This window comes from Moschus berezovskii, chromosome 9 (genome assembly GCF_049115385.1).
Source record: "Moschus berezovskii isolate FMDL1 chromosome 9, NW_MosBer_1.0, whole genome shotgun sequence".
Taxonomy (NCBI): Eukaryota; Metazoa; Chordata; class Mammalia; order Artiodactyla; family Moschidae; genus Moschus; species Moschus berezovskii.
In genome coordinates, this window is record NC_142468.1 from 80,042,483 (window position 1) to 80,064,745 (window position 22,263).

Below are 22,263 nucleotides of genomic sequence, written 5' to 3' on the forward strand. Positions count from 1 at the left end.
GTGGTTACAGTATACAGATTCAATTTATTCCAGTGTACTTAGGAAAAATATTAAAATACTTAAGATAAAAACACAGAAATCTTACAAAATATTTCTCTTGCCTTGTGCCCCATTCTTTATTTTTGTTGTCATATATATTATATATGTAGCGTATTTACTTTCAGTTATTCACTTTTAAGGAAATTAATAGAAGAAAATACTTTCTTTTATACACATATTTACAATTCCTAGTTCTCTTCATTTGTGTAGATCCAACATGCCATTTGGTGTCATTTCCCTTCAGCTAAAATATTTTGTAGCACAGGAGTGCTAATGATAAATTCTCTCATTGTATCTGAAGCTGTCACTATTTTGTCCTTATTTTCTAAACTTTATTTACTTAAGTTGTATTTATTTTTGGCTGTGTTGGTTCTCCACTGCCATCAGACTTTTCTCTTGTGGCAGCGAGCGGGGGCCGCGCTCCAGGTGAGATGCCTGGAGCTCTCACTGCAGTGGCCTCTCCCGCACTGGAGCACAAAGGCTTCACTAGCTGTGGCTCTCGGGCTCAGTGCGGGCTCAGTAGCTGTGGTGCATGGGTTTTTAGTTGCCACAGGATCTTCCTGGACAAGGGATCAAACCTGTGTCCCCCACACTGGCAGGTGGATTCCTAATCAGTGGACCACCAAAGAAGTCCCTATGTAACATATTTTTTTCTGGACAGTAGTGGTTTTCTTCCTGTTCATCTCATCTTGAGTCTGCTCTGCTTCTAGGATCTGTAACTCATTTTTTTCCTCACCAAATCTGAGAAAATTTCAGCCATTATTTCTTAAAAAAATTTTTTTTTAGTTATTCCCACCCCTCCTTGAAAGACTCTATTTTTTGAATTATTTGGTATTTCCGTGCAGATCTCTGATGCTCTGTTCAATTTTTTCCACCTTTTACTGTACTCTAATCTTAAAATCGGGTGGTTTCCACTGTTCTGTCTCAAACATCTCTGTCCCTTCCCACCTGCCACCAACTGCTTTCTTTCCTAATTTGCTATTGAGCCCATTTAGTTACTTTAAAAATTTAGTTACTGTATTTTTAAACTCCTGAACTTTTCTTTTCTTAAAATAACAGAACTTTATTGTCTCACAGCTCTAAAGTCCCAAATCAAGGTGTCAGTAGGGCCATGCTCTAATGGCTTAGGGGAGATTCCTTCCTTGGCTCATCTAGCTTCTGTTCATTAGCAATCCTCAGCACTCCTTGGCTTGTAGATGCATCACTCCCATCACATGGCCATCTTCTCCTGTGTGTCTTCACACTGTCTTCCCTGTGGATGTCTATATCCAAATTTTCTGTCTTTATAAACTGAATTTCTGCTTTTTATAGCTTTCATTTCTCTGCTGAGATTTTCTATCTATTCACTCATCAGTGTCACATTTTCTTTAACCGAATAGATGTATTTATAGTTTTTTTTTTTTGAGTATCCATGTATTTTATTTGTTCACATTTATCCTATCTGAGGTTAACACTACATCATTGGACAGTTTTTAAAAAAATCATTCTGTAAACAAAATTAAAAACAGCAGCAACACCTAAAAATGAGGACACAATGGATTCTAAAATAAAGGAATGTATTGGAAGGAATATTCTGAATATGCAAAGAAAATGTGACCATGATTATGAATTCAACAATAAGAAGAAAAAAACTCCAACATCTGTAAAAGACAAAACCGTAACAGTAATAAAAAAGAAGCGAAAATACAAAGTGCAGGTGCGACGGTTTTCATTTCCAAGTCCATTCAGTAAATAGAGCATACTATTCTCTTACATAAAGTGTCAAGTTCAGATTCACACATTCAGTCACGTGATCTTGCAGAGCTTTTTTCATTTTACATTATCTCTACATTGATTATACTAATTATTTTGAAGTTTTTGTTAAATCCAACACTTAGGCTCACTCCAGTCAGATTCCATTGACTGCCTCTTTTTTTCCTCCCCCTGAGAATGAGTCACACTTCTGTTTTTTTGAATGTCTAGTAGTTTTTGGTTGAAAACTGAGTTTTACAGATACATGTAATGATTTGATGGTTTTCTTCCAAAAATTGTCCTTTCATTGTTGCTGTTGCTCCAGTAGTTAATCTGCCTGAAGTCAAACTGCAAGCTTCGTCTCCTTCACACAACGTAGGTGCTGGTATCTTTGTTCTTATGCTTTCCAGCTGCTACCATTTTAACCTGACCTTTTGGTGGTGAGGGATGGGGTGGTTCTCATTTGGGCAGAGATTTTACTTTAATTTTGGGGTTTGCCCTTCCTGTGATTTTCTTGGTTCAAGAGATTAGGGATTGCAGCCCTAATTCTTTGCTGCTCAGCTATCCTTTACTCTATCCCTTGACATTTCAAAACCATAAAAATTTCAGCTTTCTGTCACTTAAGTGGCAAGTGATTAGGGAATGCAGTCTGTTAAAAGAGCAGCAAATTCATAGATACTGCCCTATGCAGCTATCTTTCAGTAGATTTCTCACTAGTGTCTGCCTGATTTTTAACTGGGCCCTCAGGGAGTATTTTGGCAGGTCAAAGAGTTTCACAGATTGGAAGCACAATTCAACTGCATTGCTCAACCTTGGAGAGCTTATTGCTTCCCTTTTTGATTACTCCAAAGCACTCTGTACACACCAATATCACTTTAGTGCATATCACAGAGCACGTCCATATCCTTCCCCTCATTAGATGGTAACTTATTCTTGTATCCTGTATCCTTGCATAGTATTTTAGACTCAACTCATAGTATTTAACTCATTAGATAAATGAATAAATTTAATCTAATGACAATCATTTGTTTATCCTCTCATCTCATTGTCCTAATTGATCCTCCTAACTCCTAATTAAGTAATTTGTATTTTATCACATATTACTCTAAGTTTTCAGAGATAACAAATTATCTTTCTAGTTGTAATAATTATGTCATCAGATGGAAATACAGATGCCTAAGACTCTCCAATGGGCTTCCCTGGTGGCTTAGTGGTAAAAAATCCTCCTGCCAATGCAGGAGACTCAGATTCAGTCCCTGGGTTAGAAAGATTCCCTGGAGAAGGAAATGTAAACTCACTCCAGTATTCTTGCTTAGGAAATCCATGGACAGAGGAGCCTGGCAGACTATAGTCCATTGGGTCACAGAAGACTTGGACATGACATAGCACCAACAAGAAGGCCCTCTAACAGTCTGCATCTGTAGAATGAAACACAGCAATAAGCCCATAAAGCCCTTGTCTACCCCCAATAACCGTATTCTCTGACCCAGATGCCTCATAACAACCCTGTGAGGTAAATATCATTCATATTTTCTAGCTATAAAAACTAAAACCCAGAAAGCAAACTACTTTTGGGTTTCTGGATCTGTTTAAATGAGAAGTCTCATTTATTTACACCTTCAAGGGGCTGGTCCAAGACTTACTTCCTGATTATGGTGCTGATAATGGGATTTGCTCTTCACCACTCCAGGTTATCTCATGATTTTGGTTTTACTTTTCTCCTTCGAGATTTCTGTTAATTCCTTGCAACCCAGCAAGCAGGAAAAATTAGTTTCTTTCACAATCTAGTTGTTGTTTTGGCAGAGATCCCTTTAAAGCCAGTCACTCGTATTGCTGAAGGAAGAAGTTCCTAGGTCCAGGTCTTTTTACAGTATTCCAATATCAGCTGCTTATCTTTCCCACTAGGACTGAAAATAATGCCATAATGCCTGGCACAGCATCTTTTGAAAAGTGGCAAAGTGCTCAAGAAACATCAACTGAACCTAAAAAAAAAAAAACAATTTTGAGGGGGAAAGCTCATCTTCCATATCTCACATGTGGACCTTCCATTCAACAAGACTGAAAATAATAAGAGACACTTCAGGTTTCTCCCTACCTATCACTCTTTTCCAACAAGGCAAATGGAATGGCTTCATTATTTGGTGAAACTAGAACCAAGGGCTGAACTCAGAGTCTCCTTTCTTTATTTTAAGCCCTCTTCCCTAAAGATCCTATCTGCTTTTTCCATGGGTAAGGTTACCATGCAGGCTTTTAACTTGAAACTTGTTAGGTAGGAAGGGGACAAAGGAACATTAAGTTTAATTATAGTTTTAGGGAGCCCAAATGGGGCTACAGATCCATGAAGCTTATTCTAACTAAGCACTATTAGTAACATAACTATTATATCAATCTCCATTTATCTGACCTATATATCCATTTCCTGTCTCTGTGAATTTGTCCATTCTAGTATTTCATATAAATGGAATCATAATTATGTGGCATTTTATGTCTGGCTTCTTTTTTTTTAATATAAATATTTTATTGAAGTTTCAGGTGCTTGGCAAGGTGATTCAGTCATACATACATATAAATATTATTTTTGAAATTATTTTCCATTATAGGTTACTAGAAGATATTGACTATAGATCCCTGTGCTATATAGTAAACCTTTGTTGCTTCTTGCATATGTTTTTTTAATTAGAAATCTAGCACTCTACTCATACTAAGTCAAACAAGTCGAATCAAAGTTTCATAAATTTTTAGGCAAAAATTGGTAAGTTTTCTAAAAAATATACATTATGCATATTATTTATATATATGCATACAAAAGCTTTTCTATTAAACTCAATAAAGGCTTGAGAAAGAACACCAGAAAATAAAAGAGATGGAGAAATTGGAAAACAAACTAAATGAAATGAAAGCACTGAATGTTAAATAGAAAAAGTGAAACAAACTAGATAAAAGTAAAAGATCATCATGTAGTCCAGTTGTTTTTAAACATGACTGCTTATTAGAAACCTATCTGGAGCTCTGGAGATAAAAAAAAAAAGCAATACATGAGCATTTGTATTTTTCAAAAAATTTCAAGATAACTCTGATATGCATCTGGATTTCAAAAAGTGATTACAGGTTTTTCTATTAAATTATAGTTTTGGTGATATAGAATTCTATTATTTTTCTATTGACAAATCATGATACAGTGGTATTGAGTGACTAATAGTTACACAGTCACCATAGTGAAAGATGTTTATCAGTTTTCAAAATGAATAGCCAGGAAAAAAAGATAATTAAAACTGCAAGCCATAATAAGAATATGATTCACTTAACAATATAAAATAATTACATACAATTTGGGGGGTCAAGAAGAGTGATGTGGTAAGTGGAAGTGTATACACGCACATGTTTTCATCTGCCTAGCCAGTCTATGTCTTTTGGTTGGTACATTAGAACCATTTACATTTTAGGTAATTATCAGTCTGTATGACCTTATTAGAAAGCCTTGCTCAGTGATCAGTGCAAAGAAATAAAGGAAAACAACAGAATGGGAAAGACTAGAGATCTCTTCAAGAAAATTGGAGATACCAAGGGAACATTTCATGCAAAGATGGGCACAATAATGGACAGAAATTGTATTGACCTAACAATCCTGGGTGTTCATTGGAAGGACTGATGCTAAAGCTGAAACTCCAATACTTTGGCCACCTCATGCAACGAGTTGACTCACTGGAAAAGACTCTGATGCTGGGAAGGATTGGGGATGGGAAAAGAAGGGGATGACAGAGAATGAGATGGCTGGATGGCATCACCGACTCGATGGACATGAATTTGAGTGAACTCCAGGAGTTGGTGATGGACAGGGAGGGCTGGCGTGCTGTGATTTATGGGGTCACAAAGAGTCTGACATGACTGAACGACAGAACTGAACTGAACAGAAGCAGAAAATATTAAGAAGAGGTGGCAAGAATATACAGAAAAACTATATAAAAAAGATCTTCATGACTAAGATAACCACAATGATGTGATCACTTACCTAAAGCCAGACATCCTGGAATGTGAAGTCAAGTGGGCCCTTAGGAAGCATCACTACAAACAAAGCTAGTGAAATAGCTCAAATTCCAGTTGAGCTATTTCAATTCCAGTTGAGCTATTTCAAATCCTAAAAGATGACGCTGTGAAATTGCTGCACTCAATATGCCAGCTAATTTGGAAAACTCAGCACTGGCCACAGGACTGGAAAAGGTCAGTTTTCATTCCAATCCCAAAGAAACGCAATGCCAACGAATGCTCAAACTACCCCATAATTGCATTCATCTCACATGCTAGCAAAGTAACGCTCAAAATTCTCCAAGTGAGTCTTCAACACTATGTGAACCATGAACTTCCAGATGTTCAAGCTGGATTTAGAAAAGGCAGAGGAATCAGTGATCAAATAAACAACATCTGTCAGATCATCGAGAAAGCAAGAGAGTTCCAGAAAAACATCTACTTTTGCTTTACTGCCTTTGACTGTGTGGATCACAACAAACTGTGGAAAATTCTTAAAGAAATGGGAATATCAGACCACCTGATCTGCCTCCTAAGAAATCTGTATTCAGGTCAAGAAGCAACAGTTAGAACTGGACATAGAACAACAGACTGGTTCCAAATTGGGAAAGAAGTATGTAAAGGCTGTATATTGTCACCCTGCTTATTTAACTTCTACAAAGAGTACATCATGCGAAATGCCAGGCTGGATGAAGCACAAGCTGAAATCAAGATTGCCGGGAGAAATATCAATAACCTCAGATATGCAGATAATACCACCCTTATGGGAGAAAGTGAAGAATTAAAGAGACTCTTAATGAAAGTGAAAAAGGAGAGTGAAAAAAAAAAAGGCTTAAAACTCAATATTCAAAAAACTAAGATCATGGCATCTGGTTCCATCACTTCAAGGCAAATAGATGAGGAAACAATGGAAACAGTGACAGACTGTTTTGGGGGGCTCCAAAATCACTGCAGATGGTGACTGCAGCCATCAAATTAAAAAATGTTTACTCCTTGGAAGAAAAGCTATGACCAACCTAGACAGAATGTTAAAAAGCAGATACATTACTTTACCAACAAAGATCTGTCTAGTCAAAGCTATGGTTTTTCCAGTAGTCATGTATGGACGTGAGACTTGGACTATAAAGAAAGCTGAGCACTGAAGAATTGATGCTTTTGAACTGTGGTGTTGGAGAGGACTCTTGAGAGTCCCTTGATCAAACCAGTGCATCCTAAAGGAAATCAGTCCTGCATATTCATAGGAAGGACTGATGCTGAAGCTGAAACTCCAATATTCTGGTCACCTGATGCAAAGAACTGACTCATTGGAAAAGACCCTGATGCTGGGAAAGATTGAAGGCGGGAGGAGGAGGGGACGACAGAGGATGAGATGGTCGGATGGCATCACCGACTTGAGTTTGAGCAAGCTGCAGGAGTTGGTAAGGACAGGGAAGCCTGGAGTGTTGCAGTCCACGGGGTCGCAAAGAGTTGGAAATGATTGAGTGACTGAACTTAACTGAATGAGCTTATTACCATTTTCTTAATTGTTTAGGGTTCATATTCTGTAGGTGTTTTCCTTCCCTTGTGTTTCCTGTGTAGAGAAGTTCCTTTATAGCATTTGTTGTAAAGCTAGTTTGATGGTGCTGAACTCTCTTAACTTCTGCTTGTCAGGAAAGCTTTTGATTTCTCCATCAGATCTGAACCAGAGTCTTGCCGGGTAGAGTATTCTTGGTTGTAGGTTCTTCTCTTTCATCATTTAAATATATCGTGCCATTCCCTTATGGCTTGTAGAGTTTCTGTTGAGAAGTCAGATGACAGCCTGATGGGAATTCCCTTATATGTTGTCATTTTTCCCTTGTTGCTTTTAATATTTTATCTTTGTCTTTAATTTTTGTCACTTTGATTACTACGTATCTTGGCATGTTCCTCCTTGGGTTCATCCTGTGGGACTCTCTGTGCTGCCTGGGCTTGGCTGACTATTTCCTTTTCCATGTTAGGGAAGTTTTCAGCTATTATTTCTTCAAATATTTCTTCTGGTCCGTTCTCTCTCTCTCTCTTCTCCTTCTGGGACCCATATAATGTGAACGTTGGTATGTTTAATGTTGTCCCAGAGTTCTCCTAGGCTGTCCTCTTTTCATTCTTTTTTCTTATTCTGTTCTGCAGCAGTGATTTCCATCATTCAGTCCTCCAGGTCATTTATTCATTTTTCTACCTCAGTTATCCTGCTATTGATTCCTTCTAGTGTATTATTCATCTGTTTGTTTGTTCTTATAGGTCTTTTGTAAATATTTCTTGCATCTTCTCAATCTTTCCCTTCATTCTTTTTCAGAGATCCTGAATCATCTTCACTAACATTATTCTGAATTCTTTTACTGGAATGTTGCCTATCTCCACCTCATTTAGTTGTTTTTCTGTGGTTTTATCTAATCCCTTCATCTGTGATGTAACTTTCTGCTTTTTCATCGTGATTACCTTTCTGTAATACGGTTTTTGTTTTAGCTGCTGTGGGATTGTGCTTCTTTCTGCTTCTTCTATCTGCCCTCTGATGAATGAAGCTAATAGGCTTGTGGAGATCAGTGGAGAAATAACTTCAGAAAGAATGAAGGGATGGAGCCAAAGCAAAAGAAATACCCAGGTGTGGATGTGACTGGTGACAGAAGCAAGGTCTGATGCTGTAAAGAGCAAAATTGCATAGGAACCTAGAATGTTAGGTCTATGAATCAAGGCAAATTGGAAGTGGTCAAACAGGAGATGGCAAGAGTGAACATAGACATTCTAGGAATCAGTGAACTAAAATGGACTGGAATGGGTGAATTTAACTCAGATGACCATTATATCTACTACTGTGGGCAGGAATCTCTTAGAAGAAATGGAGTAGCCATCATGGTCAACAAAAGAGTTCGAAATGCAGTACTTGGATGCAATCTTAAAAATGACAGAATGATTTCTGTTCATTTCCAAGGAAAACTATTCAATATTACAGTAATCCAAGCCTATGCCCCAACCAGTAATACTGAAGAAACCGAAGTTGAACGGTTCTATGAAGACCTGCAAGACCTTTTAGAACTAATACCCAAAAAAGATGTCCTTTTCATTATAGGGGACGGGAGTGCAAAAGTAGGAAGTCAAGAAACACCTAGAGTAACAGGAAAACTTGGCCTTGGAGCACGAAATGAAGCAGGACAAAGGCTAATAGAGTTTTGCCAAGAAACGCACTGGTCATAGCAAACACCCTCTTCCAATAACACAAGAGAAGACTCTACACATGGACATCACCAGATGGTCAACACCGAAATCAGATTGATTATATTCTTTGCAGCCAAAGATGGAGAAGCTGTATACAGTTAGCAAAAACAAGACCAGGAGCTGACTGTGGCTCAGATCATGAACTCCTTATTGCCAAATCCAGACTGAAATTGAAGAAAGTAGGGAAAACCACTAGACAATTCAGATATGACCTCAATCAAATCCCTTATGATTATACAGTGGAAGTGAGAAATAGATTTAAGGGACTAGATCTGATAGATAGACTGCCTGATGAAATATGGACGGAGGTTCGTGATATTGTACAGGAAACAGGGACCAAGACCATCCCCATGGAAAAGAAATGCAAAAAGGCAAAATGGCTGCCTGAGGAGGCCTGACAAATAGCTGTGAAAAGAAGAGAACCGAAAAGCAAAGGAGAAAAGAAAGATATAAGCATCTGAATGCAGAGTTCCAAAGAATAGCAAGGAGAGATAAGAAAGCCATCCTCAGCGATCAATGCAAAGAAATAGAGGAAAACAACAAAATAGGAAAGACAAGAGATCTCTTCAAGAAAATTAGAGATACTAAGGGAACATTTTGTGCAAAGATAGGCGCAATAAAGGACAGTATGGTATGGACCTAATAGAAGCAGAAGATATTAAGAAGAGGTGGCAAGAATACACAGAAGAACTGTACAAAAAAGATCTTCACGACCAAGATAATCACGATGGTGTGATCACTCACCCAGAGCCAGACATCTAGGAATGTGGAGTCAAGTGGGCCTTAGAGAGCATCTCTACGAACAAAGCTAGTGGAGGTGATGGAGTTCCAATTGAGCTATTTCAAATCCTGAAAGATGATGCTGTGAAAGTGCTGCACTCAATATGCCAGCAAATTTGGAAAACTCAGCAGTAGCCACAGGACTGGAAAAGGTCAGACTTCATTCCAACCCCAAAGAAAGGGAATGCCAAAGAATGCTCAAACTACCGCACAATTGCACTCATCTCACATGCTAGTAAAGTCATGCTCAAAATTCTCCAAGCCAGGCTTCAGCAATATGTGAACCGTGAACTCCCAGATGTTCAAGCAGGTTTTAGAAAAGGCAGAGGCACCAGAGATCAAATTGCCAACATCCGCTGGATCATGGAGAAAGCAAGAGAGTTCCAGAAAAACATCTATTTCTGCTTCATTGACTATGCCAAAGCCTTTGACTGTATGGATCACAATAAACTGGAAAATTCTGAAAGAGATGGGAATCCCAGACCACCTGACCTGCATCTTGAGAAACCTGTATGCAGGTCAGGAAGCAACAGTCAGAACTGTACATGGAACAACAGACTGGTTCCAAATAGGAAAAGGAGTATGTCAAGGTTGTATATTGTCACCCTGCTTATTTAACTTCTATGCAGAGTACATCATGAGGAACGCTGGCCTGGAAGAAGCACAAGCTGGAATCAAGATTGCCGAGAGAAATATCAATAATCTCAGATATGCAGATGACACCACCCTTATGGCAGAAAGTGAAGAGGAACTCAAAAGCCTCTTGATGAAAGTGAAAGAGGAGAGTGAAAAGGTTGGCTTGAAGCTCAACATTCAGAAGACAAAGATCATGGCATTTGGTCCCATTACTTATGGGAAACAGATGTGGAAACAGTGGAAACAGTGTCAGACTTTATTTTTGTGAGCTCCAAAATCTCTGCAGATGCTGATTGTAGCCATGAAATTAAAAGACGCTTACTCCTTGGAAGGAAAGTTATGACCAGCCTAGATAGCATATTAAAAAGCAGAGACATTACTTTGCGAACCAAGGTCCGTCTAGTCAAGGCTATGGCTTTTCCCCTGGTCATGTATGGATGTGAGAGTTAGACTGTGAAGAAAGCTGATCGCCGAAGAATTGATGCTTTTGAACTGTGGTGCTGGAGAAGACTCTTGAGCATCCCTTGGACTGCAAGGAGATCCAACCAGTCCATTCTAAAGGAGATCAATCCTGGGTGTTCATTGGAAGGACTGATGCTAAAGAGGAAACTCCAATACTTTGGCCACCTCATGCGACGAGTTGACTCACTGGAAAAGAGTCTGATGCTGGGAGGGATTGCGGGCTGGAGGAGAAGGAGATGACAGAGAATGAGATGGCTGGATGGCATCACCAACTCGATGGACATGAGTTTGAGTGAACTCTGGGAATTGGTGATGGACAGGGAGGCCTGGCGTGTTGTGATTCATGGGGTCGCAAAGAGTCAGACACTACTGAGCGACTGATCTGAAGCTTCCTGATGGAAGTGACTGGCAATGGGAAAAACTAGGTCTTGCTCTGGTGGGCAGGGTCTTGCTCAATAAAGCTTTAATCCAATTATTTGCTGATGGGTGGGGTTGCACCCAGTTTTTTGACCTGAGGCAACCCTGCCCTGGGGTCTATGGGCTGTATGATAGGGTTAATGGTGAACTCCAAGAGGGTTTACCCCAAGAGGGACCTTTGTTGCCTGATGATGTCAGTGTGACGCCACGTGAGAGACGTCGGCCCCGGCGGCGCAGACGAGACGCGAGAGACGCCGCCCCGGCGCAACGAACCACGCAAAGAGGTGCGGCTGTGAGGCGCTACCCCACGCCTGAGGCCAGGGCCGGCAGCCGAGAGGAGCTACCCAACGTCCAACAGGCGGTGGCTGCGTGGGCGCAGGAGGGCCGAGAGGAGCTACTCCGCGTTCAAGGACAGGAGGGGAGGCCTTGAGGAGATACCCCTCGTCCAAGGTAAGGTACAGCGGCTGCACTTTGCTGGAGTGGCTGTGAAGAGATTTTCCACGACCAAGGTAAGAGAAACCCAAATAAGACGGTAGGTATTGCTAGGGGGCATCAGAGGGCAGACAAACTGAAATCATAATCACAGGAAACTAGCCGATCTGATCACATGGACCACAGCCCAATGTGGTCCACTGGAGAAGGGAATGGCAAACCACTTCAGTATACTTGCCTTGAGAACCCCATGAACAGTAACATAGGGCAAGATGATAGGATACTGAAGGAGGAATTCCCCAGGTCGGTAGGTGCCCAGTATGGTACTGGAGCTCAGTGGAGAAATGACTATAGAAGGAATAAAGGGATGGAGCAAAAGCAAAACCAATACCCAGCTGTGGATGTGACCAGTGATAGAAGCAAAGTCCGGTGCTGTAAAGAGCAATATTGCATAGGAACCTGGAATGTTAGGTCCATGAATCAAGGCAAATTGGAAATGGTCAGACAGGAGATGGCAAGAGTGAACGTCAACATTCTAGGAATCAGTGAACTAAAATGGACTAGAATGGGTGAATTTAACTCAGATGACCATTATATCTACTACTGTGGGCAGGAATCCCTTAGAAGAAATGGAGTAGCCATCATGGTCAACAAGAGAGTCTGAAATGCAGTACTTGGATGCAATCTTAAAAATGACAGAATGATTTCTGTTCCTATCCAAGGCAAACCATTCAATATTACAGTAATCCAGGCCTATGCCCCAACCAGTAATGCTGAAGAAGCCGAAGTTAATCGGTTCTATGAAGACCTACAAGACCTTTTAGAACTAACACACAAAAAAGATGTTCTTTTCATTATAGGGGACTGGAATGCAAAAGTAGGAAGTCAAGAAACACCTGGAGTGACTGGCAAATTTGGCCTTGGAGCACGGAATGAAGCAGGACAAAGGCTAATAGAGTTTTGCCAAGAAACGCACTGGTCATAGCAAACACCCTCTTCCAATAACACAAGAGAAGACTCTACACAAGGACATCACCAGATGGTCAACACCGAAATCAGATTGATTATATTCTTTGCAGCCAAAGATGGAGAAGCCGTATACAGTTAGCAAAAACAAGACCAGGAGCTGACTGTGGCTCAGATCATGAACTCCTTATTGCCAAATCCAGACTGAAATTGAAGAAAGTAGGGAAAACCACTAGACAATTCAGATATGACCTCAATCAAATCCCTTATGATTATACAGTGGAAGTGAGAAATAGATTTAAGGGACTAGATCTGATTGATAGAGTGCCTGATGAACTCTGGACGGAGGTTCGTGACACTGTACAGGAGACAGGGACCAAGACCATCCCCATGGAAAAGAAATGCAAGAGAGCGAAATGGCTGTCTGAGGAGGCCTTGCAAATAGCTTTGAAAAGAAGAGAGGTGAAAAGCAAAGGAGAAAAGGAAAGATATAAGCATCTGAATGCAGAGTTCCAAAGAATAGCAAGGAGAGATAAGAAAGCCTTCCTCAGTGATCAATGCAAAGAAATAGAGAAAAACAACAGAATAGGAAAAACAAGAGACCTCTTCAAGAAAATTAGAGATTCCAAAGGAACATTTCATGCAAAGATGGGCTCGATAAAGGACAGAAATGGTATGGACCTAACAGAAGCAGAAGATATTAAGAAGAGGTGGCAGGAATACACAGAAGAACTGTACAAAAATGATCTTCATGACCAAGATAGTCACGATAACGTGATCACTGACCTAGAGCCAGACATCTTGGAATGTGAAGTCAAGTGGGCCTTAGAAAGCATCACTACTAACAAAGCTAGTGGAGGTGATGGAATTCTAGTTGAGCTATTTCAAGTCTTGAAAGATGATGCTGTGAAAGTGCTGCACTCAATATGCCAGCAGATTTGGAAAACTCAGCACTGGCCACAGGACTGGAAGAGGTCAGTCTTCATTCCAATCCCAAAGAAAGGGAATGCCAAAGAATGCTCAAACTACCGCACAATTGCACTCATCTCACACACTAGTAAAGTCATGCCCAAAATTCTCCAAGCCAGGCTTCAGCAGTATGTAAACCGTGAACTCCCAGATGTTCAAGCAGGTTTTAGAAAAGGCAGAGGCACCAGAGATCAAATTGCCAACATCCGCTGGATCATGGAGAAAGCAAGAGAGTTCCAGAAAAACATCTATTTCTGCTTCATTGATTATGCCAAAGCCTTTGACTGTGTGGATCACAATAAACTGTGGAACATTCTGAAAGAGATGGGAATCCCAGACCACCTGACCTGCCTCTTGAGAAACCTGTATGCAGGTCAGGAAGCAACAGTTAGAACTGGACATGGAACAACAGACTGGTTCCAAATAGGAAAAGGAGTACGTCAAGGTTGTATATTGTCACCTTGCTTATTTAACTTATATGCAGAGTACATCATGAGGAACGCTGGGCTGGAAGAAGCACAAGCTGGAATCAAGATTGCTGGGAGAAATATCAATAACCTCAGATATGCAGATGACACTACCCTTATGGCAGAAAGTGAAGAGGAACTCAAAAGCCTCTTGATGAAAGTGAAAGAGGAGAGTGAAAAGGTTGGCTTAAAGCTCAACATTCAGAAAACAAAGATCATGGCATCTGGTCCCATCACTTCATGGGAAATAGATGGAAAAACAGTGGAAACAGTGTCAGACTTTATTTTTTTGGGCTCCAAAATCACTGCAGATGCTGATTGCAGCCATGAAATTAAAAGACGCTTACTCCTTGGAAGGAAGGTTATGACCAACCTTGATAGTATATTAAAAAGCAGAGACATTACTTTGCCAACCAAGGTCCATCTAGTCAAGGCAATGGTTTTTCCCGTGGTCATGTATGGATGTGAGAGTTGGACTGTGAAGAAAGCTGATCGCCGAAGAATCGATGCTTTTGAACTGTGGTGTTGGAGAAGACTCTTGAGAGTCCCTTATACTGCAAGGAGATCCAACCAGTCCATTCTAAAGGAGATCAATCCTGGATGTTCATTGGAGGGACTGATGCTAAAGCTGAAACTGCAATACTTTGGCCACCTCATGTGACGAGTTGACTCACTGGAAAAGACTCTGATGCTGGGAAAGGTTGGGGGCGGAAGGAGAAGGGGACGATGGAGAATGAGATGGCTGGATGGCATCACTGACTCTGTGGACATGAGTTTGAGTGTACTCCGGGAGTTGGTGATGGACAGGGGGGCCTGGCGTGCTGTGATTCATGGGGTAGCGGAGAGTCGGACACGACTGAGCGACTGAACTGAACTGATGTCAGTGTGCCTGTCCCTGTGGTGAGACCCTGCCAACCCACGCCTCCACAGGATACCCTCTAACACTAGCAAGTAGTTTTGGTTCAGTAACCTATGGGGTCACTGCTCCTTTCCTCTGGGACTTGGTGCACACAAAATTTTTTTTGTACCCTCTAAGACTGGAGTTTCTGGTTTCCCCAATCCTGTGGAACTCCTATAATCAAATCCCATTGACCGTGAAGGCCAGATTCCCTAGGGATTCCCAGTTCCTTTGTCGGATTTGATTTTTATCATGATTGCACCCCTCCTGCTGTCTGACTGTGACTTGTCATTGGATGTGGGGTATCTTTTTTGGTGGGTTCCAGTGTTCTCTTGTCAATGATTGTTCAAAAGCTAGTTAGAATTTTGGTGTTCTCACAGGAGGACATGAGCGCACATCCTTCTACTCCGCTGTTTGAACCAGAAACTATGTGTGAGCTTCCTGGTAACCACAAAGCAAAACTCTCTAATATGTACATAAAAGATAATGTGAAAGGAATGTATGCATAATTCTAAAGAAATTCATCAAATCAGAAGGTAAGAGAGAAGACAGAACAGAAACAAACCAGAAAACCATTAACAAAATGGCAATAAGTACATATCTATCAGTGATTACACACCTATCAATAATTAAATATAAGCAGGCTAAATTCTCCAATCAAAAGACATAGAGTGGATGGAGGGATTAAAAAAACAAACATATGCTGCCTGTGAGATTTACTTCAGATGTTAGGACACACTCTGACTAAAAGTGAATGGATAGAAAAAGATGTTCCATGCAAATGGAAACCAAAAGAAAGACTGGGTAACTATATCAGACAAAATAAACATTAAAATAAAGACTGTAGTAAAAGACAAAGAAGGGCATTACATAATGATAAAGGGGTCAATCCAACCACAGGATATAACATTAGTAAATATTTATGTACTCAACATAGGAGCACCTAAACATATAAAGCAAATATTAATAGATGTAATGGGAGAAACTGACAGCAATAAAAAATGTTATACACTTTAATACCCCATTTACATTAATGGACAGATCATTCGGACAGAAGATCAATAAGGAAACACTGGTCTTAAAAGACATGCTAGGCCAGATTAATATAGATAGAACATTCCAGCCAAAAGCAAGATATTATACATTCTTCTCATGTGTGCATGCAACACCCTCCAGGATAGATCCTTTTTAACATAACAAATCACAATACATTTAAGAAAAAGAAGTTAAAAAAAATACCTTGAGACAAATGGAAATGGAAATACAACTTACCAAAATATATAGGATGCAGTAAAATAAGTTTTAAGAGGAAACTTGACAGTGATACAGACCTACTTCAAGAAACAAGAAAAATCTCAAATAAATAATTTAACTTTACAACTAAAGGAACTAGAAAAAGAAGTGAAGCCTAGAGTTAGTAGAAGGAAGGATATAATAAAGATCAGAGTAGAAAGAAATGAAAGAAAGACTAAAAAGATCAATGAAACTAAGAGCTGGTTCTTTGAAAAGATAAACAAAATAGACAGATCTTTAGCTAGACTCACCAAGAAAAAAAATAGGAAGGGCTCAAATAAAATCAGAAATGAAAGAGAAGTTACAACTGATACCACAGAAATACATAGGGTCATAAAAAATACTAAGAGCAATTATATGTCAACAAATTGGACAACCTAGAAGAATTGGATAAATTCCTAGAAACACAATCCTCCAAGACTGAATCATGAAAAAATAGAAAATCTGAATAGACAGATTACTAATAATGAGATTGAATCAGTAATAAAAAACTGCCCGTCCCCCAATAAAAGTCCAGGACCATGGTTTCATTGGTGAATTCTACCAAATATTTAAGTAAGATTTAATACCTATCCTTCTCAAACTCTCCCAAAAAAATGAAGAGGAAGGAATGCTTCCAATCTCATTTTGCAAGGCCAACATGGCCTTGATACCAAGGAGACAAGAATATCAAAACAAAAGAAAAGTACAGGGCAATATCACTGATGAACATAGATACAAAAATCTTCAACAAAATAATAACAAACCAAACCCAACAATTTATTCTAGGAATGCAAGGATGGTTCACCACCCACAGATCAATTAACAAGACATACATGAACAAAATGAAGGATAAAAATCAAGATTATAGCAACAATTGCAGAAAAAGCATTTGACAAAATTCAACATTCATGACAAAATCTCTCAACAAAGTGGGTAGAGATGGAAACACACCTCAACATATTAAAGACTATATATGACAAACCCACTGTTAACATCATATTCAATGGTGAAAACTGAAAGCTTTTCCTCTGAGGTCGGAATAAGACAAGGATGGCCACTCTTGTCATTTTATTCAACGTGGTATTGGAAGTCCTGGTCAGAGCAATAAGGCAAGATGCAGAAATAAATGGCATCCAAACTGGAAAGGAAGAAGTAAAATTTTCACTATTTGTGGATAATATATAAAATGCTAATAACCACATCAAAAAAAACTATAAGAACTAATAAATAAATTCAGAAAAGTTGCAGAGTACAAACTAAATATACAAAAATCTGCTGTATTTCTACACACTAACAATGAACTGTTAAAAAAGAAGTTGAGAAAACAATCCCATGTACAATAGTATCAAAAAGAATAAAATACCCATGAGTAAATTTAACCAAGGAGGTGAAAGACCTGTATACAGAAAACTATAAGACACTGATGAAAGAAACTGAAAACACAAATTAATGGAAAGATGTTTTGTGCTCATGGTTTGGATGAATTAATATTGTTAAAATGTCCATATTAGCCAAAGCAATCTACAGATTCAATGTAATCCCCATCAAAATCCCAATGGCACATTTCACAGAAATAGAACAATCTTAAAATTTATATAGAACCACAAAAAACCCCAAATAGCCAAAACAGTCTTGAGAAAGACGAACAAAGCTAAAGACACTGCACTCACTGAATTTACACTCAATGATTCTGACATAAAAGCAGACATGTGGATCAGTTTTAATAGCCCAGAAACAAATCCCATGCATACATGGTCAATTAATATATGACAAAAGAGGTTAAGATTATACAAAGGACACTCTTTAATAAATGGTGCGAGGAAAACTGGAAAGCCACATGCCAAAGAATGAAACTAGACTACTATCTTACACCATACACAAAAATTAACTCAAAATGGACTACAGACTTGAATATAAGACTTGAAACGACCAAACTCCTAGAAGAAAATAGAGGCAGTAAGCTCCCTGACATTAGTTTTGGTGATTATTTTGTATCTGATTCCAAAAGCAAAAACAAATGGGATTACATCAAACTAAAGCTTTTGTACAGCAAAGAACACTATCAATAAAATGAAGACAACCTCCTAAGTGAGAGAAAATATTTGCAAATCATGTATCTGATAAAAGATTAATATCCAAAATACATGAAGAACTCATACAACTCAGCAACAAAAAGCCAAAAATCTGATTATGGAATGGACAGAGGACCTAAATAGACATTTATAGATGGCCAGCAGACACAAGAAAAGATGCTCAACATCACTAATCATCAGGGAAATAAAAATAAAAACCACAATGAAATATCCCTTCATTCCAGTAACAGTGGCTCTTATTAAAAAGACAGGCGATAACAAGGGTTGGTAAGGATGTCAAGAAAAGGACACCCTTGTGCACTGTTAGTGTAATTAATGTTTAGCACAGTGCTATGGAAAATAGTAAAGAAGTTACCCCCTAAATTAAAAATAGAACCAACATGTGATCCATCCAGCAATTCTACTTCTGGTTATTTATCTGAAGAAAATGAAAACATTAATTTGAAAAGATACATGCACCCCTACATTCACTGAAGCATTAGTTACAACAGCCAAGAAATGGAAACAATGTTAAGTGTCCACTGATGACTGAATAAACACGCAGTGCATATATGTATATATATGTGCACACACGTTGGGCTTCCCTAGTGTCTCAGACTGTAAAGAATCTGCCCACGATGCGGGAGACCTGGGCTCGATCCCTGGATTGGGAAGATCCCCTGGAGAAGGGAATGGCTACCCATTCTAGTATTCTCACCAGGAGAATTCCATGAACAGAGGAGGATGGTGGGCTACAGTCCATGGGGTCACAAAGAGTTGGACACGACCGAGCAACTAACACACACACACACACACAACAGAATACTACTCAGCCACAAAAAGCAGGGAATTTTGCCATTTGTGACAACATGGATGGAACTTGGGGGTATTATGCTAAGTAAAATAAATCAGACAGAGAAAGACAAATACCTTATGATTTCACTTACACATGGAATCTAAAAACAAAAACATACAATATGAAACTAACAGGTACGAGGAATATAATGGGGGTTGTCAGGAGGGTTGGGAGGGTAAGCAAAGTCGGTTAAGGGGGTTAAGAGGTATAAACTCCCTATCAATAATATTTTATAATATATTGATGTATGATAAATGATGTAGACAGACTTATTATGGATGTCATTTTGCAGTGTGTATAAATGCTGAAGCATTATGATGTACACCTGAAACTAATATAATGGTATATGTCAATAAAAAAGTGAAGGATTTTTGGAAAGTGGGACATGACACTAAAGTTCATTTATAATGTGTGAAACTTTGATTAAAATGTAAAAAGTTTATTAACTAATTAAACTGTTAGTTAAATCACCATGATATATACTTAAAATATCTTAGTTTCGTCAATTATAAATCAACAAACATTTTAAATAAATAACTTAAAACAAGAGAAATGTGAGAAAACCTAGAAAAAACTCTGGAAAATAATGAGCTAGAGACTAATACTACCCTAATTTTCATTGCATACCATTCTCTAGTATTTTAATTTTTTGGACCGATACATTTTTTACAGTGATAAACTACTTTTTAGAGCAGTTTTTGGTTTGTGGCAATATTGAACAGAAAGTATGGAATGTTGCCATATAGTCCAACTCCCCACATATGTACAACTCCCCCACTATCAGTATCCAGCATCACAGTGGTGTATTAGTTACAACTGATAAACCTACACTGGCACATTATCAATACCCAAAGCCCATAGTTCATATTAGGGTTTACTCTTGTACATTTTATGGGTTTTAACAAATATATAACAACATGTATCTACCATTGTAGTATCATACAGAACAGTTTCACTGCCTGAAAAATCCTATGCTCTGCTTATTCATTACTTTCTCTCCACCAACCCCTGAACCAGTAATTTTTTCACTGTCCTCATAGTTTTTACTTTTCCAGAATGTCATATTGATGGAATCACACAGTATAGTCTTTTCAGACTACATATTACTAAGTGAAAAAAGCCATTTAAGTTTCCTCCAAGTATTTTCATGGCTTGATAGATCATTTCTTTTTAGTGCTGAATAATATTTCAGTGTCTGGAGGTAACAGTTTACTTATCCATTTACTTACTGCAGAACATCGTATTGGCCTTCCAAGTTTGGGCAATTATGCATTAAGCTGATACATAAACATCTATATTGTTTTTTGTGTGTGCGGATTTAATTCACACAATTCATTTGGGCAAATACCAGGGAGCACAATTGTTGGTTTGTACTATAAGAATACATTAGTTTTGTAAAAAACTGCCAAACTGTTTTCCAAATTTGCTGTACCATTTTGCTTTCCCACCAGTAATTAATACCATTATTCCACATTCTCACCAACATTTTGTCTATTCTAAAATCCAAATGTAATAATACTTCACTGTTGTTTTAATTAACAATCCCCTAATGGCGTATGGTAAAATCATGCTCAAAATTCTCCAAGCCAGGCTTCAGCAATACGTGAACCATGAACTTCCAGATACTCAAGCTGGTTTTAGAAAACGCAGAAGAACCAGAGATCAAATTGCCAACATCCGCTGGACCATGGAAAAAGCAAGAGTGTTCCAGAAAAATATTTCTGTTTCATTGACTATGCCAAAGCCTTTGACTGTGTGGATCACAACAAACTGTGGAAAATTCTAAAAGAGACGGGAATACCAGACCACCTGACCTGCCTCTTGAGAAATCTGTATGCAGGTCAGGAAGCAACAGTTAGAACTGGACATGGAACAACAGACTGGTTCCAAATAGGAAAAGGTGTACGTCAAGGTTGTATATTGTCACCCTGCTTATTTAACTTATATGCAGAGTACATCATGAGAAACCCTGGGCTGGATGAAACACAGGCTGGAATCAAGATTGCTGGGAGAAGTATCAATAACCTCAGATATGCAGATGACACCACCCTTATGGCAGAAAGTGAAGAGGAACTCAAAAGCCTCTTGATGAAAGTAAAAGAGGAGAGTGAAAAAGTTGACTTGAAGCTCAACATTCAGAAAACAAAGATCATGGCATCTGGTCCCATCACTTCATGGGAAATAGATGGAAAAACAGTGGAAACAGTGTCAGACTTTATTTTTTTGGGCTCCAAAATCACTGCAGATGCTGATTGCAGCCATGAAATTAAAAGACGCTTACTCTGGAAGGAAAGTTATGACCAACCTAGATAGCATATTAAAAAGCAGAGACATTACTTTGCCAACCAAGGTCCGTCTAGTCAAGGCTATGGCTTTTCCCCTGGTCATGTATGGATGTGAGAGTTGGACTGTGAAGAAAGCTGATTGCCGAAGAATTGATGCTTTGGAACTGTGGTGCTGGAGAAGACTCTTGAGAGTCCCTTGGACTGCAAGGAGATCCAACCAGTCCATTCTAGAGGCGATCAATCCTGGGTGTTCATTGGAAGGACTGATGCTAAAGCTGAAACTGCAATACTTTGGCCACCTTATGCGACGAGTTGACTCACTGGAAAAGACTCTGATGTTGGGAGGGATTGGGAGCGGGAGGAGACTGGGATGACAGAGAATGAGATGGCTGGATGGCATCACCAACTCGATGGACATGAGTTTGAGTGAACTCCAGGAGTTGGTGATGGACAGGGAGGCCTGGCGTGCTGTGATTCATGGGGTCGCAAAGAGTCGGACACGACTGAGCGACTGAACTGAACTGAACTGATGCCTACTTTATGAGCTGTCTGTTTATGTCTTTTGCCCATTTTTTAATCAGGTTGCTTGTTTCCTCATTGTTGATTTTAGGAGTTATTTGCATATTTTCAGTAACAGTCTTTTATCAGACGTGTCTTTCATAAATATTTTCTTCTAGTCTGTGGCTTATCTTTTCATTCTATTGTCTTTCATGGAGAAGTTTTTAGTAGT

General features: G+C 39.1%; 1 protein-coding gene across 2 annotated transcripts in view; it reads right to left on the minus strand.

Moving 5' to 3' along the window:
* SIMC1 (SUMO interacting motifs containing 1) overlaps positions 1-22,263 on the minus strand; it is an 85,045-nt gene that overhangs the window by 49,326 nt on the left and 13,456 nt on the right. The window contains exons 1-2 of one of the 2 annotated variants that reach the window (XM_055435437.2): positions 3,414-4,528; positions 3,069-3,188 (exon numbers count right to left, since the gene is read on the minus strand). In XM_055435437.2, the coding sequence (XP_055291412.2) occupies positions 3,069-3,188 (120 nt within the window). In that variant the 5' untranslated portion in view covers positions 3,414-4,528. Of the gene's footprint in view, positions 1-3,068; positions 3,189-3,413; positions 4,529-22,263 lie in introns of those variants that run through there. The other variant, XM_055435435.2, reaches the window with a different exon arrangement.